Source organism: Emydura macquarii, unplaced genomic scaffold (assembly GCF_026122565.2).
Source record: "Emydura macquarii macquarii isolate MOO-44397 ecotype Brisbane River unplaced genomic scaffold, CSIRO-AGI_Emac_v2 contig_3287, whole genome shotgun sequence".
Classification (NCBI taxonomy): Eukaryota; Metazoa; Chordata; order Testudines; family Chelidae; genus Emydura; species Emydura macquarii.
The window spans coordinates 1180391-1201578 of NW_027133424.1; the positions used below are offsets into that span (position 1 = coordinate 1180391).

The 21188-nt window shown below is 43.6% G+C and overlaps 1 protein-coding gene across 3 annotated transcripts in view; it reads right to left on the bottom strand.

Annotated features, from left to right (window-relative positions):
- The window catches only part of ATF6 (activating transcription factor 6), a 233779-nt gene that overhangs the window by 107948 nt on the left and 104643 nt on the right, over positions 1 to 21188 (bottom strand). For 2 of the 3 annotated variants that reach the window (XM_067532515.1, XM_067532513.1), the window contains exons 13-14: positions 20501 to 20565; positions 11546 to 11660 (exon numbers count right to left, since the gene is read on the bottom strand). In XM_067532515.1, coding sequence (XP_067388616.1) covers positions 11546 to 11660; positions 20501 to 20565 — 180 coding nt within the window. The remainder of the gene's footprint in view (positions 1 to 11545; positions 11661 to 20500; positions 20566 to 21188) is intronic. The other variant, XM_067532514.1, reaches the window with a different exon arrangement.

The window sequence follows — 21188 nt, forward strand, 5'->3', positions numbered from 1 at the left end:
ACAGCAGAAGCAGATGGACTCCAGAGACAGATGGGTGGAGCAGAAATTGGTCTATGATAAGAATCCAAGCTGCAGCCTGACCCAGAAGAGGAAGGTAACTGAGAAACTCCAGCACAGACCTCAAGGTCTGTCCATGTATTGAGCCACGGTAGCAGGCAGATCTGAACTCAGCTGACCTGGACAGATTGGGGGAAATCAAGGCCACTCATGCTGGTAATAGGGATACCCTGGCAAGTGGTTTTCCAGAGTCAATGGTGGTCGATTCTGGGCGCTGGACTAAGCCAAGCTAGAAGAGTCTGGGGATTGCCGGATGGCTTATGCCAGACACAAAGCTGCTCTGGTGAGTGTTCTTCTGCACTCAATGTGTGGAACCCTCTACACCCTATCTGGTAAAGCTGGACAGAGCAAGCAACACTGATGGCAGGCAGAGAAGCCTGGGAAGTGGGTGTCTAGAGGCTGTGGTGCTGAACAGACTTGGCCAAACTGGATGGATCTGGAGAATGCAATGCCACTGACAGCAGGCACAAAGCTACTTTGCCTGGGGACCCTTTAAAGCTGATACTTTGCTTACATAACACCAGACCTCGCTAAATGGCCCTGAGGAGCCTCTCCCACCTACAGTGGAGTGATGTGGCCCTGTCACACATTACAAGTTTAGGCAATGCAAGCGCACTTTCCTCTCTCTTTTTAACAATGCAAAGAAAGCTGACAACTGAACTAACTACAACCAACCAGCGCCTGGAGGGACAAGAGAAAAGAAAACGTGAATTGCTCGCCACGCTTTCAGTGTGAAGGATGCCGAACGCCATCCGAACTTGCCATTTTGTCGGTCAGAATGAACTGGAGGGAGGATGGGGCTGTGCCCTCTTTTATACCCTGGGAAAACCCGCCAGAGGCAGGGCGAGGGAGGGGTAAGCGGCCCCAGCAGACACTGCTTTTTAGACAATTCCAGCAGCTTGTGGCACAGAGGCCTTGATCTCACAAGTAGGAAGGTGCAAAAGGCCCCTCAAATGGGTGGAGTTCTGTTTGTGCATCCCAGGCAGTTCAGCTGGAGGCAGGTATGTGACCTTTGTGGGGAGGTGGCAGGGTTTGAAAAGAGCACCTAATCTGACTCGCTCTGCAACCTTACTATCGTGCTAATGTCCTTTTTACATGGCTGCTATTACAGTGTTTCCTGAGTGCTTTGGAGTCTTTCGATGGAAGCTGCTAGAGGAGAACAGAATCCAAATGCCATGGTGCCTGCCAGCTCTGTGGGAAAGGGTGAATGGATAGCACAGGTTAAGTGGTTTCTACTGTTCTCCAGCAGCCAGGTGATCATTTCTAATGACTTATCCTAAGAGAAATGTGCTGACCCTCCAGAGGGAATAGTTTCAGAAAAAATATTTTTTCCAATCCCTAATACAGAATGAAATGTGAATCCTGGGTGAAAGGGAGCGTGGGACAGTCAGCACTAATGAAGAAGGGAAAAGACACTTCCCAGGCTGAGTTCCTACTAACTGAATCCCAGGGCATGTGTAGGAATTTTTCCTCTTGACTTACAAACGGATCTATGTAGTTCATCCAAGAGGCAAAGAGTTTGCCTCTGGAGAAATAATTTCACCAGTTCTGGTTTACCCTGATAAAGTAACAAATGGGAGATGCACAAAACAGCCTTTGATTCTAAGACATTTCGTTTACAAAACAGACATATCACCTGCTTTGCTATAAAAGAGACTTTATATTTGGTAAAAGAAAGATTGCTTGTTTGGCTCTGATGTATTACAAATAGGAGTTTCATCAAACACAAAAACATTCAGTATTTAAAGTGATGGCTTTGCAAGTCAGAATGAAAATAATTTCTGACCCTTATCTGCCAGTGTGTACCGTTTAAACAGAATATATGCACTGGCTAATGTCTTCAGGCGGGCCCATGACAAGCAAAAGGTGAAGAGCCTGAAAAATACAATTTTGCTCTTTGTTATGAAGTTGCTTGGAAAAGTTTCATAATTAACCACCCCCCACAAAGCTATTTCAAGTCTCATTCTAACTATATTTGTCCAGTTAGAAACTGCTGAAAGAATAGAATCACTTGCCAAGCATTTACTAAAAATTCCAACCCTGTGACACAAGCCTGGGAACTAACCTCATACCCTTATTCAACATAAAGTCCTCAGTTCCAATAAGAGTGTCACTATTTGATTGTGTCTGAACTTTTTAAAACACACAAAGCCTCACACGTTAACACAGGGCCAGAGCATAATTTTCTCAGGCCCAGTACAAACTTGTAACATGGGCCCCCTCCCCTCCCACACACATACCGCAATTCCTCATCCCATACATACAATTTCATGAACCATTACATTTTTTTTCCTCATGGTAATGGGGGTTGCAGCCTGGGCTGGGCTGCCCAGGGGCTCCAGGCCTTGGTAAAGTGTACCTTCTCCTCCTCCTCCCCCCTCCAACATGTTGGGGCCCTGCGTTAACAGAGAGCAATGGTGAGCAGGCCCAGTGAAGTAAGGGCTATATTCAGATATCAAACCCACATTCTCACAGACATACAGTGAAGAGGAATTACTGAAGCTTGGAAAAATAAGGTCTTAAAAATAATCAGTTTACCAGCATGCCTTTTTATAATATATATATGTTTAAAGAGCCTTTTTAGGAAAGGCTGGATATTCAGTGTATAAAAGGAATTGATTAAAATGAAACTGTCCAGTAGTTTAAACCAGTAATTTTGATTCTGAGTGAAAATGGTTTTACAAAAGCTAATATTAATAGAAATGACCTTAGTTAAATATCAGTGAATCAGCTTTCTGCGTAGCTTTCCCACTCCACAAAGGCTGGGAGTCCCACCATTGCAGGTGCGCTAGCATGCAAGCATCAGAAAGAAAACAGAAATAACTGACTACAAACCCCAGTGAAAGTGACCAGCTATTGTCACTTCCTCAAGGAATGGAGCACAGAACAGGTTAAATGCCTGAATTATGTGTTTCTTAATAGACACAGGCATAGAACAATGCGGTACAGAAAGTGCAAGGCTATGGTCCACATTGGCCCGTACAGTGTCTCTGATGGTAAGCCAGTACCAGATGCGTTAGAGCAATAGTGCCCAAATAGAAGTGGCTTGCTATGTTAAATAGGTTAAGTGGGGTCATGCACACAGAGTTCAGCAAAATCCCTGGGATGGGACGGAAGAACCAGACCCATGACAGCCCCAGCTGTTGCCTCCACCCTTTTTTGCCCAATCTAATGCACCACTCGATCCCAGAACAGCTCCTCAGTCCTCCAGCCATCCTGGCCTGGGTTCAGAGCAAGGAAACAGCAGCTTCAAGCAGCTGGTGTGCCAGCTCCACTTCTCCTTGGCCTGGCCTGTCTCAAGCTGAGCAGAGTGCAGATGGGAGGAGAGTGCAGGCAAGAAAGGAAGCATTCAGAGCACAAGCCCTAGCCCCAGCTCCACCCAGCAGCAACAGCCCACCTTCCTTGATTTATGACCCACAAAATAGCAGAAAAATTGCCCTATGACTCTCAATCCTTTGCATCTAGAATGTGGGACAGAGAAGATCATGCAGCAAAACATTTGAGAAGCACTGCTTTAGGTGAAGGTGCAAGAAACACTGGGCTGAAGTACTGGGAATTGCTATAGTCTGTCTATAGACGAAATTTCTTCTTAACCCTAATCAGCCAGCTGGGGGGGCTTATGCCCTGAAGCATGAAGGTTTACAATGCTTTTACATATGTAAATATCCTATCTAATTATTATTAAATATTATTTGTATTACTGTCAAGCTTAGGAGCCCACTCATGGACCAGGACCCCCCTGTGCAAGGTGAAAACACAGAAGATGACTTTACTCACCTTGTGCCGTAATAATGTTTCTTTGAGATGTGTCTTTATGGGCGCTCTACTGTAGGTGTGTCTGCATCCCTGAGCTGCTGATTGGAGATTTTTGGTAGCAGTCTGTCCTGCCTACCCATGCACTGCTCCCTGCCTGCCATGAGGCTAGCCAGCATGCACGGACAATCCCTCCTCAGTTCCTTCTCTACTGCAGAGTTAACTGCTACACCTATGAAACAGAGAGGAGGAGAGTGGGTCGTATAGCATCCAGAAGGACGCACATCTCGAGGAACCACTGACATTGCACAAGGTGAGTCACTTCCTCTTCTTTGAGTAGTGTCCCTATGGGTGTGCCAGTGTAGGTGATTCCTGAGCAGTGCCCATCATTGGAGGTTGGGACTTCAGAGTTGAGTCTGATATGGATGACAGTACTGTGGCACCAAATCTGGTGTGTGCAGCTGAGTCCCCCAGGATGGCATAATATTCTGCAAAGGTGTGTGCAGATGCCCAGATAGTACTCTGCAGATTTCTGATATGAGGATGCCCTTAGAGAAGGCGACAGATGAGGAGACTGACCTTGTAGAATGTATATGTATTGAAGATGGGGGTGTTACATTACACAATTGGTAACAGAGTTTAATACAGCCCACTATTAAGATCCACTTAGAGAGCCTCTGAGCTGAAATTGCTTTACCTTTTGACCTATCTGAGACAAAGAGGAAGAGTCTCAGAGATTTCTGAAGGCTCTTGTCCTGTCCAAATAGAAGGCCCAGGCTCTCCTCATGTTGTGGGTATGGAGGATGGTTTCCCTATTATCCTGTTGAGGTGTGGGATAAAAGGCTGGAAGTTGAATAAGCGGATTCATGTGAAATGTGGAAGTCACCTTGGGAGTGAATTTTGGATGTGGTAAGAGTGACCTTATCAGGGAAGAACACAGTAAAAGGGGGATGTGCCATCAGAGTCGCTATTTTCCCCAGTCCTTCCTGTAGAGGTGATGGCGATGAGGAAGGCCATTTTCTTGGAAAGGTGAGTTAATGAACAAGTGGCTATGGGTCCAAATGGTAGCCTAGTCAGACTTTTTAATATTAGGGTAAGATCCCTGAGGAGTGGGAAGTCTGGGTTGTGGGAAGAGATTCACTATGGCTTTGAGAAACCTCTTCATAGTTGGAGGTGAAAAGATTGAGTATCCTTCTACTTGCTCATGGAAGGTTGCAATTGCTGCTAGATCAACTTTCAGCGAACTGATAGACCCAATTTCTTGAGAGTCAACGGGTAGTCTAGGATCACCAGTAGGGTGGATGTATTAGGGGTGACACCTTTGGGCTGGCACCAGATCTGGAATCTCTTCCATTTCTGTAAATGGTATGGTGAGTAGCTTCCTTCCTACTGTGCAATAAAACCTCCTGTGCTTCCTCAGAGCAAGATGTGTCTAAGTGCTGGATCGATAAAGGAGCCTGGCTTAGGGCTGTAGAATCCACAGGGTGGGATTGAGAGTGTGTCTCTCATTCTGCATTAGAAGGTAAGGAGTGATTGGAAGGGTTATTGGAGGACATAGTGCCAGCTGTGACAAGTAAGGGCACTACATCTGTCTCGGCCAGGTGGGAGCAATCAGTATGATATTTGCTCTCTCTTTTTCACTTTCAACTGGACCTTCAGTATCAGAGTAAAGGGGGGGGGAGGGGGAAGGTGTAAAGAAGGCCCTTGTCCCATGGAAGGAGGAGAGTGTCGTCCGGTCCCTGCTCTGGGGCAGAACTGTGGACATTTCCTGTTCTGGTAACTAGCGAATAGATCTATTACCGGTGACCCCCATTGTTGGAATATGTCACTGAATACCATCGAATTTACCTCCCATTCGTGGTTATGTGGCTGAGTCTGTCCGCAGTTGTGTTGTGTATTCCCGGTAAGCAGGCCTCTGATATTAAGATACTCTGAGAGATGGACAAGTCCCACAATTTTAGTGCTTCTACATACAGAGAATGAAACCTGGCGCCTCCCTGACAGTTTAGGTAGTACATGCTGGCCATATTATACATCATGACCCTTGCGTGTGTGACTTTGATCAGAGGATGGAAGTGAGTGTATGCGTTTCTGATTGCTCTGAGCTCAAGCAGGTTGATGTGGAGGCATGTCTTGGCTGGAGACCATTTGCCCTGTATTGTGTGACCACTGAGATGTGCACCCCATCCTATAAGGCATGCACTGGTGATCAGGAGTAAAGATGGGAAAGATTGAACAAATGAAATTCCTGTACAGACATTTACTGGGTCCTCCCACCAGTCAAAAGATTGCTTGACCCTCATGGGCATCGAGAGCAGTTTGCTTATGTTGCCTCTGTTCAGTCTGTAAACTGAACTGAGCTGAACCTTGGTGGCGTCTCCTGCATAATCTGGCATGAGTGATAAGCGATGTGCCATATGCCCTAGGAGCTGAAGGGAATGTCTTGCTGAAATTTGGGGGCTGGATTGTACAATCTCTATCAGTGAGGAGAGATTGAGAAATCTGTGCTGTGGGAGGAGCGCCTTCGCCTAAATGGAGTTGAGGTCGGCTTGTATGAATTTTAGTCTCTGTACCAGCGTTAAGTGGACGTTTGTTTGTTGATTCTGAAACAGTTCCTGTGTGGTCTGAGTGACTTGTTGGGCCTCTGTGAAGGAGCGTGCCCTGAGAAGGCAGTTGTCCAGGTAAGGATAAATCATGATGCCTTGAGAACGTAAATGGGCCGCCACTACCAAGAGGACCTTGGAGAATACTCTGGGGGCCGATGAGAGGCCAAAAGGAAGTACTGTGTATTGGTAGTGGTCTTGGCCTACCATGAACCTGAGGCAACATCTGTGGTTCTGTATGATCGAGATGTGAAAATATGCATCTTGGAGGTCGAGGGCTGAGAACCAGTCTCATTTTTCCAATGATCATTGATAACATGACCATCTTGAACTTCTGAGCTTTGATAAACTTACTTAGCACCCTGAGGTCCAGTATGGGTCTCCAATCCCCTTTTTTTTTTGGTATCAGGAAGTAACAACAGTAGAAGCCTCTGACCCTTAGATATGTGGGTACTGGCTCTATGGCTCCTATGCTGAGGAGGTGGTTTATCTCTTGATAGGCTCTTGTGAGAAGGGTCCCTGAAGAGGGATAGGGGAGGGTATTTGGAAGGGGGAAAGGAGGAGAAATGGATTAAGTATCCCTCTTGGATGATCTCCAGCCCCCATTTGTCAGAGGTTATCTGTTCCCAGGTGCCGTGGAACAGGGCGAGATGGTCTCTGAAGGGCGGAGGGTGGAGTTTTCTAGCATGACGTGAGGAGAGTGTTCTATGGGCACCCTCGACCAACACGTCAAAACTACTTCACTGGGGTAGAGGGCTGAAAGGAAGTTTGCTGAGACCCCAACGTCTTCTGCTTGGAGAACCTAGGTTTCTTCCTCTGGGGTTCATATGATCTCTGTGCATACTGAGATGAATATTGGGATGAGTGTTGTGAGTGAGGCTTGAATGATGGCTGAGGGCTGTACTTTCCTTTATACCCAGGAGTATAGACCCTGAGGGATCGACACATGAACCTTGAATCTTTTAAAGTGTGGAAGGAAGCATCAGTCTTTTCAGCAAACAAATCTGTCCCCTCAAAGGGCAGGTCCTCCACTGTCATTTGGACCTCCTAGGGAAAGGTGGAGAGATGAAGCCACAAGGCCTGACTCATCACAATGGCCATCAAAATAGAATGTGCTTCCATATCAGCTGCGTCAAGTGATGACTAGAGTGACATTTTTGCCACTAGCTGGCCCTCATTAAAATTGATTCTTGTGGGAATTGGGGAAGTGTTCAATAAAAGAACTAAGTTTCACATAGTTCTGATAATCATATTTAGCCCATAAGGCTTGGTAGTTCGCCACTGTGAATTGGAGGGTGGCAGAGGAGTAGGCTTTCCTGCCAAATAGGTCTAGGTGCTTCCAGTCCCAGTCATACGGAGTGGACTTAAAATGATGTTGGTGGCCTTTAGAGATAACTGTGTCCATAATGATCAAATTGGGGACAGGAGTGAGAACAGCAATTCCATGTCCTTTGCTGGCATGATATTTCTTGTCTGCCCTCTTACAAGTTGGCGGGACGGATGCAGAGGTCTGCCTTACCCCCTTGGCACGGTCCAGTATACCCTCTGGAAGAGGTGGAGGCATGTAAAATGTCCACCAGCTTGGGGTGTGACTCAGATACCTCTTGCAAAGGTATGTGGAGTGTCTCTGCCACCCTCTGTGCCAAGTCTTGAAACATTCTAAAGTCGTCTGCCATAGATGGCGTAGAGGGCATCACAGTCTCGTCTGGAGACGATGACGATAGGTGGGCTGGAGGAGTGACTTCTTTCTCAACTTCAGCCTCTGGTTGCACTTTTGCCTGCTCAGGGATCTCAGGTGCCCACGAGGCAGCGGACAAAGGAGGGAACTGTAGTGGAAAGTGAGAACCTAAGACACAAGGCCTAATAGGATGGGCCAGGGCCTGAGGCCTGAGCTAAGGCAGTAGTCAAGCACTGTTATTATAAAACAAAGTTAGCAGAAACCAGAGAAACTGGCAAGAACAGAGCTGGTATTACAGAAATACACAGGCACAGAACAAGCAAGCACATTTCAGGACATCCTGATACTAGGAATGGTACAAGCTCATTTTTCAAAAATAACAAGGACATACTGCCCCTTCCAAGGTCAAATTAACAATATGATAGAGATGTTTTAATCAAACCATTCTGTTCAAGGTATCTTGCCACATCAGAGGGTGTCAACTACACACATCAGAGAGGCAATATGAAACTTGTTTGTATCAGTATATAAAAGAGGGTCTCAGAGGAAGCATCTTTGTCTGGCCACGTGAGGAACGGAAAGCCCCGACATTTACTGAGCCAGTCCATTGTCACGGGCATACATGTATTATATGGATTTGTAGCAGATATAGAGTGTTTTTTACCGTACTTCGTCGGCAATAAACCTGGCCTGGTGCCTTCATTACTGAAATGGATCTCTGGTCTTACTGGGTAATCCAATCGTGGTCTGCTGTATCGGCTATCTGCGCAGAGCTAGGACAGCATACACACTGTGAGAACACACACACAGCCAACACCTGACAGCACTGCTGACCCTGACCGCTGATCTGGTCAGTGAACAAGCTGTTCTCTGTAGGAATCACAATCTAACATGACAAAAAAACACCAAGTATTCAAAGAAGAACAGAAAGACAGCCCCTGCCCAAAAGAGTAATGTATTGTGAATAGTCTCATTCTCCATATACATCTCGAGCCCCTTTCTGAATCTTCCTAAACATTTGCACTTGATATTTTTTACACTGCCCATTTATTAATCCACAAAGTATTTCTCCTTGTTTATCAATTTTGATTTCCCTGAATGCTCCTTTGTTTTTTATCATGCGAAAAGTCAAATAGGACCTCTGCAAAAGGTATGTCTTGTGTAGCATTATTTTATACTTCTAGCATCTCTCCTCTTACTTGCTTCTTTTCTTTGTGAAACAATATCAGTATTTTCAGTCTCAGTATATGTAAGCCTTTCCAGTTCTCAAGGCATTTTCACTGCCCTTCTCTGAACCCCTTTTATTTTTTTTCTATATTCTATTTTGAGAATGGGTGACCAGAACTGAACACAGACTCCAGTATGAGGGTGCAAGAAGGACTACATTCATTTCTACCCTATTTCTTGTACATCCCAGCATATTGTCTGGTTTTCTGAGCCCACTGCAAATGGTGCAAAGTACCCACATGCTTAAAGTTAAGCATATGCTTAAGTGCATGGTGGGATCAGGGCCAGAGTGCTCGATGTCTTGCAGGAGCAAGTCCTTAAGGATTCTCTAGTCAGCTGATTGTTCACACTATTCCAAAGCACTTGTAAGGTTTAGTGCAGGGGTACAATGAGATGCACCGATAATACAGACGCTTCTGGATGCCTTTAATCTAGGCCTCAGCACAGATGTGTGCTATATATGCTTTCAGCATATTTCCAGCACATGCCTGCTTGTTTTATGTTTGCTCTATTTGGCTCTGTGTGTCCTACCCTCTGAATGGCCCTCTCTGCTCCTCCCTGAGCAATCAGCAGAAGCAACAGTACAACGTCTGGAAAAGTGACTAGGATGACAGCCCTTGGAAGAGCAGCACAGCTGCCCACCGGAAGGCTTGTGAATAGCAGAGGTCACATTCAGCTCTATGAGAGCCGTCTGAACAGCTGGTCAATACTAAGGGCTGCCAATGCTGCTTTACCTAGTTCTTGAGAGGTACGGATCTCTAGCTAGGAAGCCTTGAACTAATGGTTACTAGTTAGATTGCAAATAAGTGAATCTGCATTCTGATTTTTAACATCACTGATCAGATTTGGCCTTTTGGTAACAGCAGCCCCATCAGAAACTCAGAAGCAGTACATTTTGAGTTAGTTACAAGAGTAGTTATTCCTCTACCACCTGATAATGTTCATCACCAGATGGAACAAAGAGCAGTCAGTCTGCTCACAAATGTATGGCATTTTTAGAAAGACCCATGCTTAACAATTAAACTGACCCCTGCATGAGACGGGGACTGGATCAATGTTTAGCAACTGTGCAATCCTGTTCTAATGTACTCCAGATTTAAACTACATTCTATGGATTTACTGGCAGCCGTCAAAAGAGAGAAAACCTCCCTTGTACTGACACAATACAAGTTATTCTATTGGACTAAGCTTACAATCAAGATTTATTCAGTAACAGTCACAGACAAAAAAGCCCCTTTGTAATTCATATTTAAAACTGGAAAAAAAAAATCCATCTTTTGCTTCATCCAAAAACCATGAAAACAATGCTCAGTTTTCACAAGAACCATAGAAACCTTGGGATTCCAAGTGAGTGCACTACCCAACAACTTTGGAAAAAGGTCGAAAATCGTTTCAGCCACACAACATTAGCCATAGCGTGGGTGTGACACATTGACAGCTAGAAGATGTGAAACAACCTTATCCATCCATAACACAGGTTCATCTCATTAATGAGCACTCCATAATTACTCCAAGCACCTCTCCAAATCCCATTCAGTAATGACACTTGGGCTATGTTCAGACTGACGGCGGCAAAATTGCTGCCGCCAGATCAATCTTTCTTGATTGATTGAGCGGTCAGTGAGACCTGCTCAATCAATCAGGAAGTCGACTGAGTAAGTCCTCCCCCTCAAGTAGCGTAGTGCTGAGCCGATGGGAATGTTGTTCCTGTCGGCTCAGCGCAGTGAGAACAGCACGCAGAAGGGAAGCGGAGCAGTCAACGTCAGTTACGCAAACTACTCTGCATAGTTTGCGTAACTCCCGTTGACTGCCGCCGAATCGCGCGGTAAGTGTGAACCAGCCCTTGGAGAAAAAGTGAAGCTTCCTCATGAATGAGGAGGTACAGTAGCCAAAACAATTTAGAAAACATCTGCAAAATAGAGAATAACAAGGGGGGTAAAATCAAGCTTTACATCTTTGAAACTCCTTGTGTAATTTATCCCAGACTTTCTAGAAAACTTCTATCCAGGAATGAACTGTGGCATGTGAAAGTTCAAGTAGATTGATTTTGTTTCTAGTAAAGCAAGAGGGCTGTGAAAAAAATCAGGCTTAAAAGGGTAAACTAGCTTCAACTTCAACTGTGGACAGACTAGCACTCCTCCCTAACTCAAGGACCAAACGCTGAACCACCATGATCTTTACCACTGCCATATTTACCAGTTCAATCCTGAATGTGTGTTGCACTTACCCTACGAAAAGATACCACGTAGAATGTATCCCCTCTTCTGTGAATAGCTTCAAAGAAGTCTTGGTAACTTCTTGGAGAGGCGTAGTACACCTGCAGCTCATTCCCTGAGTTCCTGCTGAAATAGAAGGGGAAGTTAACAACCTTAAGTGAGATACCATCTTTAAGGGCCAGATTTTCAGAGAGCTCAGCATGCAGCAGCTCCCATTATCCTCTGGGTCTTCTGTGATAGAGAGTGGATGCAGAGCTACCATTTCAGATTTTGAGGGGGGCAACCTGAACTGTGATTCCAGGGGCTACTTAGGCAGATAACTTAGAAATTAGCTGACAGAGGCACTGTATCTAATCTAATTTCTATATAGAAAGAAAAATATATATATACAAAACATCACTTAAAGCCATATTTGAAGTTTACATGTAAGTTTAGAACAAGCAGGAGATAATACAGCAACATGTTCCCGATCCGCAGCCTTGATGTATCAGTTTTGGAGCTTTAACACAGATATCAGAAACACAAGTTTGATACTTTGTACACTATCTTTAGCAGAGATAAATAAAAATAAATGAAATCTGCTTACTTTCTCTAACAGATAAGTTCTGCATTACTGCCATTATCTACTCTGTGGTAGTCAATTATTTTTCATTCCACTAAAAACATATTTATTTAATTTTAACATATGTGATTAAGATTTTTTTCTCTTTTATTAAGAACTGAACTTTATTTTTCTAACTATATTGGCATTTATGTTTACAGATCACAATCATATACGTGACTCACTAAAATTTGACTCCATCATTACTATTAGTATCAGACTTGAAACCACATTTATTTTCATATGAATTTTAAGTTATTTTATAGATATAACTAAAAATATAATTTGAAAATAAGCAACCTTCTTCTGCACAGTGTCTAAAGTTATGTGTTTAGCTTCTTTTTTTTTTTTAAACTGGCATTGCTAAGGTGAGTTCAAGCTAACTTTACATTCTAGATGGATACTATTATTTGAGTGTGCCACTTTAAATAATGAATGACAAAGCACAATATGGTAATAAAAGTAATAATGATAATTATTCCAGCCAGTACAGGTTAGGCAATTTAGGACTCACTACTCAAAGAATTAAATTTAAGCATAAGAGAAAGATAAAATTATGAAATATACATACCAGTCAAAAAACTAAAAGAATAGTACTGTAATCCTTAACAAACTTTGAAAGAATAAAATTACAGAAAATATATGTGCATTGCGACAGGAAATACCAAGAAGTAACAACAACACCACTAGTGTGTGTGACAGAGAGACGGAGAGAGAGTGTGAGGGGGACTGTGTGGGGGAGAGTGAGTGTGTGTTGCGGGGGAGTGTGTATGCCTAAGTGAGTGTCAGCACACTGTCTCTAAGCCGAGAACGCTTGCTCAGTACAGCAACAGCTGCAGCTCCCCCTCCTGAGCCAGAGGCACCAGCACATAGAGGCTGTACACAGAAGCGGAAGGTGGACAACTTGACCTCAGCCCCCGCCTGGCTGTGTGAGCAGATCAGGAAGCAGGCTCCTGGTCCTGAGCAGCTTGGCCAGTGGCGGCTGTGCTAGTGCGGGAACAGACAGCTGTGGAGCAAGGCAGTGGGGAGAGATAGGGACAGCATCTTTCCTCCTGCTGCATACTTCACCCAAATGTGGTATGAAACTGGGGGGGGCTGCCCTCTCCCCACCCTCCCTAAATGGTGCCCCGGCTGGATGCCAATCTCTTCATTTGAAAATCTGGCCCTAAGAAAATGTATATGAACTTTAGGTAAGAGTAAACCAGTGGCAGGTATAAAAACAGAACTTAGGAATCCTAGCTACTAGTTTTCTACAAGTCTAGATTCGTATATTACCATGGGTCTGGGAATGAGTTCTCCTCAGCCTGTTTAAAATATTCTGAGCAAAAATACCTACTTGCCTGACTCTCACAGCACTGCCTCCTGCTTTCATGGGACAGTCAGAAATTCCCACATGTTGCTACCAAAAATAATTTTCCCTAATTCATTTTTAAGAAGTAAATATGTCCTCTAATTTGCAGGACTGATTTACGCAAATCATTGCATTTAGCTTAACTATTCACTTTAAAGAAGTCCTGCTTTAGTAGCACACCATCTGCTTGCAGTATTTGCTGTGGTAATACCATAGCCTATTGGCACAAAGCAGTGGTGCACTGTATAAGCAGACACCATTGTCTTGGATTTTCAGAGGATGGCATTGTTTTTATGGACTCAGCTTAAAGTGTAATGGATTAGCTTGGTTTTATATTTCTAAAGTGTACTTCCTTTTGCAGCTCAGGACACAGACAGTTACAAAGTGACTTCTCCGCTGTGGTTCTATGTGGCACCCTGTTCTGCTGCTAGTATAGTACTGTTGTGGTAGCAAAACTGCAACTGCTAGCCTAACAGGATCTCCTTGTGTCATAGGACTGGCTGAAGAGCTAGGTTGTAAGAAAGTGCTGGGGGCATGATGTAATATAGTCCATGGTATGTGGGTTCATTTTCCACTTAAGGTAGGGTATGTTTTTTTTTTAAACAAACCTTTATAAACATTATTTTTGATAGTGGGGGAATGATGGGAGTTAGAAGCAGGAAGGGGCAGCAATTTAGATTACAAAGAGGGTGGTTCCCCCTTCAACTGGAACGGAGGTGTATGCAAATAATAATTAATACTAGACAGCAATGAGCTGCAGGCACAGTAGGACCAGGATACTAGCACTGAGACATAAAGGATCATGGTCTGACCATACAAAAGACATCACCAACGTATTACATAATAAAACACATTGAAAAGAGAAAATATATTCTTCAAAATAAACAGGTTCCCCAGTTCTTCACAAGATGTACTAAAGCTAGATCAGAAATAGAACAAACACTTCTCAAACTCTGGACCAACCTAAGGTAACCATATTTCCCATATCTCCAGCCCAGCCCTCCACCTCCTGCACATTCCTCTATTTGACAAAAGTGGGCAGTTATCCCATTTGCTCTTGCCAAGTGATCAAGGGCTTAAAAAAGGGACTGTCCCAGACAAAACAGGATGTATGGTCACCCTAGAGTTTAGACCAACCTCTTCATTAGCATCTGATCCAAAACCAAGTGGAATCCATGGGACCTTTCCAAAGCTCTGCTGGTAGAGGTTTTCCACAGAACCATGATAGTACAGGTGTCAGATTCAAAGTAACCCCAGTGGATTAGCCTCTATCTACCTTTCAGCATTTAAGTGTTCACAGTGAGGGCTACTGAACAAGAGCAAAGGAAGGAGCTTTGGCAAAAGAAGTCTGGAGATAGATGCAAAGCTACCCCTTGCTATGGTAATAGATTACCATATTACTGAAACGCACCTATTACATTTTATATCTGAATGTCAGGAACCTTGGAATTTTCAGAACCCACGCATTGCTTTTACTGAATCAGGCGTTACACTGGGAAAGCAGCATTTCTTTTAATGTCTAAACTGTGCTCAGTTATGCATCACAAGACACCACCATTGTAGAATGTGGCTATATTTATGATATGCCCATGAAGGGATGAGGAGCCTGACACATTGATGGATATACTGACTGCACAAATACACCTTTTACCAGTATGTAATAGAGGAATGGGGGGAAAAGAATCCATAAAGCCCTTTATTATCTGATACCCTTTTCCATGTATGCGCTTATAGACCCTCATCAAATCACCTCTTAACCTTCTCTTGAACAAGCTGAAAAGACTGAGCTTTTTCAGTCTCTCACTGTAAGACAGGTTCTCAGACCGGGAGTCATTATCATGGCTCTTCTCTGAATCCTTTCCAATTTCTCAACTTCCTTTTTACAGTGGGAATGGAGTATGTCACTACTCATCTCACCAGTGTTGTATACAGAGGTAAAAATCCCCTCCTGTCTCCTGCTTGACATTCTCCTGGTCATGCATCCTTTGATCATGTCAGTCACTTCAGCCACAGCATCAAGTAGGAACCCACATTCATTTGGTTCCCATCATGACTCTACAATCCTTTTTAGAGTCACTGCTTTCCATATGAATTTCTTTGGAGTAGAGGGCAGCTATTCCCATGACTGGGAGTGACAGAGACCAGTATTATCTCTGATAGCAAAAACGAAGGAACCTGCAATGAAAGTTCCTGATCTGGACAGGCAGGGAGGCACCTGCTAGATTAATGGAAGCCATCTAGCCATCCACATCCAAAGCTTCCATGGTTCCATGCCAGGAACCTGCAGGGTTTTCCATGCATCTGTAGAGAGATTTCAGGTATACTGCTTTTCCCTGGGGTTTTTCACCACTTACCCCTCTATGGGACATCTTGTTTCCCTGCTTCTCCATCTCCAAGTCATGATTTCACTGCTTCTCCTGATGTTTTTGACATTCATCATATTTTTGCTGCCTCTCACAATCTGCTAGTTCGTTTGTTCTTAGCTCCAACTCCCACTGCTTCTTATCTGTTCAAGGGTAACTGAGTTGTGATGATGTCCTACTGGTCATGGAACCAGCTCCTGAGGATGCCTTGCTGCTGTCTCTGTCACTCTCGGATTCTTCGGGAACCCTGCCAGTGTCTAGAACCTTCCTCTTGGTCTGATCATCCTTCTCCAGCCATGCAATCAACTGCCCCTTGTTGAACTTTCCACACTTAACCCGCTCTCCCTGCACAGGTTTATGATGACCTTCTTAGACACGTGGTTATATGCCATTTTCCAGACGCTTCCTTTGACAACCTTGTTTCTATTGCTGCAAGTCACTTATTACAAAATACCATGGGTCAATTCAGTATCGCACTTCTCCCATCAACTGTCATGGATCCACAGCTTTGGAGCAGTATCTCGGAGGAAGTTAGTTCTCTTTTCCCCACTTGTTAGCCACACAAAATATAGGGGAAACTGAGGCACACGGTCAAAAACATTACAGAAAATTCCCACTTCGTCACAGTATTACACTCACATTAACAGTATATATGAATGTTAGCACAAAGTTAGGTTCACTCTTGCCCACCTATGTCCCATACCGCCTTCCAAAGCAGAACACAGCATTTGGCAATAGCAAATATAAACCCTGTCACAATCAAGATACAGGAGCATTTACTTCAGAATGGGGAATGATAAAAAAAATGAGGGAGCGAGTTAAATGGAAATTAAAAGGTACAGTCACAAAAGTGAAATGCCTGCAAGCTGCAATGTAACTTTGAAGCAGCAAGTCTTCCAAACAATCAGTGGGGCCATTGGATGATCGAGATGTTGAAGCAGAACTCAAGGAAGAGAAGGGCACTGAAGAGAAGCTAACTGAATTCTTTGCATCGGTCTTCACTGCAGAGGATGTGAGGGAGATTCCCACACCTGAGCCATTCTTTTCAGGTGACAAATACGAGGAACTGTCCCAGACTGAGATGTCATTAGAGGAGGTTTTGGAACAAATTGATCAGTTAAAGAGTAGTAAGTCACCAGGACTAGATGGTTCCACCAAGAGTTCTGAAGAAACTAATATATGAAATTGCAGAACTACTGACTATGGTATGTAATCTGTCACTTAAATCAGCTTCTGTATCAGATGGCTGGAGGAGAGCTAATGTGATACCAATTTTCAAAAAATGCTCCAGAGGTGATTCTGGCAATTACAGGCCAGGAAGCCTTAGTTCATTACCCGGCAAATCATTTGAAACTATAGTAAAATAGCAGAATCATCAGACACACAGATGAACAAAATTTGTTGAGGAAGAGTCAACATGGCTTTTATAAAGGGAAATCATACCTCACCAATCTATTAAAATTCTTTGAGGGGGGTCAACAAACATCTGGACAAGGGTGATCCAATGGATGAAGTGTACTTAGACTTTCAGAAAGCCTTTGACAAGGACCCTCACCAAAGGCTCTTAAGCAAAGTAATGGGATAAGAGGAAATATCCTCTCATGGATCTGTAACTGGTTAAAAGACAGGAACCAAAGGGGAGGAATAAATATTCAGATCTGCGGGATCTGTACTGGGATCAGTGCTGATCAACATTGTAGGAGAGTAAAGAGTTAAAAGCTGGACAAATGGTCAGGCCTAAGTTACAGGAAACGGGGTCATGGCACGGGCAAACCTTGTTTCTGCTAATTGGTATGAATTCTAATTAGAGTCTGTTATCTCTCTTCTTTTCCTCCCTTCCTGGCCATCTGCGCAGGAGATGAGGCTAAACAAAATAACTATTGCCACTCCTGCACATGGCCAGGGTGGGAAGAAAGCATTATCTCTCTCTCCTTCTTCTCCTCCTCCCCCCGCATGCCTTTACTTCAAAAAATGTTAGTGTAAAATTAGTAAGTTTCAGGCTAAGGTGCCTGCGCTCCCTGAAATAATCCTGAAAACAACAAACAGGGGCGGGTATAATTGTATTCAATATGTAGTTGTTAATATTCATTTTATAGGTGTCAATGTAACCAAATAAGGGCCCATGGGGAGTTGCTGGAAATGTATACATTTACATACTATTATAAATAAAAAAATTGTAAAGTAACCCCTTGTTGCTCACTCGCAGCGTCGAGGTGGAATGAGCAGACAATAAAGGATTCTGTCTCCCCAATCCGCCCCAAAAACAACCTGTTTGGTTATTTCTAACAAACATATTTATAAATGATCAGGAAAAAGGGGTAAACAGTGAGGTGGCAAAATCTGCAGACAATACAAAATTACTCAAGATTGCAGTCAGCTTTGGACTTAACTAAGAGCTACAAAGGGATCTCAAAAAATTGGGTGACGGGGCAACAAAATGGTGAATGAAATTCAGTGTTGATAAATGCACAATTATGCACATTAGAAAACATAATCCCAACTATACATACAAAAGATAGGATTTAAATTAGCTGTTACCACTCAAGAAAGAGATCTGTGAGGCATTGTGGATAGTTCTCTGAAAACAGCTACTCAATGCTCACCAGTAGTCAAAAAGCTAACAGAATATTAGGAACCATTACAAAAGGAACAGACAGAAAATAATGTAGTTCCACTGTAAATCCATGGTACGACCACACCTTGAATACTAGGTGCAGTTCTGGTCACCTCATTTTTAAAAGATATATGAGAATTGGAAAAGGTACAGAGAAGGGCAATAAAAATGATTAGGGGTATGGAACAGCTTCCATGTAAGGAGAGATTAAAAAGACTGGGACTTTTTAGCTTGGAAAAGAGATAGCTAAGGGGGGGATATGATAGAGGTCTATGAAATCATGAATGGTGTGGAGAAAGCGAATAAGGAAGTGTTATTTACTCCTTCACATAACAAGAACCAGGGGTCACCCAATGAAATTAATGGGCAGCAGCTTCAAAACAAACAAATGGAAGTACTTATTCATACAACACACAGTCAACCTGTGGAACTAGTTGCCAGGGGATTGTGAAGCCCAAAAGTATAACAGGGTTCAAAAAAGAATTAGATAAGTTAATGGAGGATAGATAGGTCCATCAATGGCTATTAGCCAAGACGGTCAGGCTAATTCTCAGGGTGTCGCTAGTCTCTGACTGCCAGAAGCTGGGAATGGATGACAAACAGATAGATCACTTGATGATTGCCTGTTCTGTTCATTCCCTCTGAAGCACCTGGCATTGGCCACTGTTAGAAGACAGGATACTGAGCTAAGATGGACCATTGGTCTGACCCAGTATGGCCATTCTTATGTTCATCTGGTACAGGTAAAGAGTGCCTTCATGGCCCAACTGGTTTGGAATGCTGTGTTCAAGAAGAAGAGATAAGGGGTATGGTACCAGAAAAAGAAGCTAACAAGCTGACTGGTGAAGATTAGTCTTGGGTAACTTTTAACTTGTAATCAAGTCTACTGTAAATATAGCTGGTTTGGGGGCCTATTTGGGGAGTGAATCTTCTAATGTAAGGTGAACAGACACTTTGTGAGACACACCTGCACGAAGGATCAGCAATATAGTAACTCTTTCTTTCCTATATTGTACTGTTATTGACTGTTAGCAACAAAATTGGCTAAGTTTGCTTATTTGGCCTCTTGAACCTTTTACGTAACAAACCACAAATGTAGTCAGTCAATTGGCTATACTTTCAATTCTAGAGGCTTTGCTTGCTCAGACTCAAGGCTCTGAGGTAAGGGCCGTATGAACTGCTCCTTCCCTGAGCTAAGAGCCAGGGAGAAAGCCTGCCTGCTTTCTACAAAAATAAGAGAATCAGAAACTCTGCTGGCTGGCTTTGGTTTAGAGGCCTTCTTTAGAGGCCACGTTTTCTTTTTGTTTGCAGTGTTGTTGTAGCTGTGTCAGTCCCACGATATTAGAAGGTGGGTGGGTGAGGTCATAGCTTTTCGGTCCAATAAAACTTTTTTTTTTTTTTTGCTAGTTTGGTTTTGGTCTTCCTGTCTTAGATCCTGTACAGAAGGGGACTTTGAAAACTTCCTTTTCTCCAAAGGAGAGTGGGCGGGGAAGATGACAAACCAAACAGCAGGAGACAGAGCTATTTGTCCGCCTTAGGTTTTCTTGGCCTTGGCACAGAAGCCTTTTCTCTTTTGTTGAGAGCCCCTGCAGTGCTCTCAAGGAGAAGAAACCCTTCCCTTTTGCCTTCCTGAGCACCTGTAAACTCCCTGGGAGTCCTCCAGGCATCTTCCTAGCTTAGGGACTGGACTGATGGATGAGAGTGACCCTATGCTTTTTTTCTGAAGGTTCTCTCTTCTCAAGAGGGAATCAGTGGAGCAAGAGAAAACCCAGAGGAAGAGGAGGAAGTAGAGCCATAATATGAGGGTCTCTCCAAATGCCCCAGAGAGTGAACAGAAAGATTAAAATACACTAGTTTAATAAGTATCTCCTGAGGGGCAGTAGTTTTGCCATAAATGTAGAGGGAGTATGAGGCAAATTATGAGAGCCAGATTGGGATATTCAGAGGTGGGTGAGAGAACAGGTAAGTGTAAGGTTATAACCAAATGGAATATTTAAACACCACTAATCCAGATGGACAGGATTTGTCCTGCCTTACCTGATACTGGTGTCTGTGTTTGGCATGGCCATCAGCTGAGACTCTGCATTCTCCCCTGGAGAGCTCTGAAAAGGGAAAAATAAATCACATCACATAAAAAGGGAAATCAACAAACAGTCTCACTGAATTCAACACGGTCCTGTACATGAAACCAGGTCACCAACAAATGGTGAATACGGATTACCTTGTAGTGTAAATCTGAGAGATTGATCACAGATTCAAGACACACAGCACGGTTTATGCCCAAATCTGACAATAAGGCTATAAATTATGTAGGGGGAGGAAAATGGCTACTTCACTTTCAGAGGTGCCACTCTATAAAGGTAAGCTGAAAAGCCCACTGCTTTCGGTCAGTCACAGGTGGCTATGCACGGTAAAACATAAAGCTCAAGGGAATTGTAACAAACATGAATAAAGCATGATACCCTGACGAACGTTCCCTCTCCTCATAAAGCAGATGCTAATGCTGAAGGTCTGTGAACACGTGACTGCTGCAGTGTTCCCCTAACAGCTACTCCATTAGCAGTATCTAACTAGATACCTCAAGAAGAGAAGGCCAAAGAGTGTTTTGATCACAGTCTCTAAGTACCTACATGGAGAACAAATATTTAATAAAGGGCTCTTCAATCTAGTAAAGGGAAGTATAATACAATACAACGGCTGGAAGTTGAAGCTAGACAAATTCAGA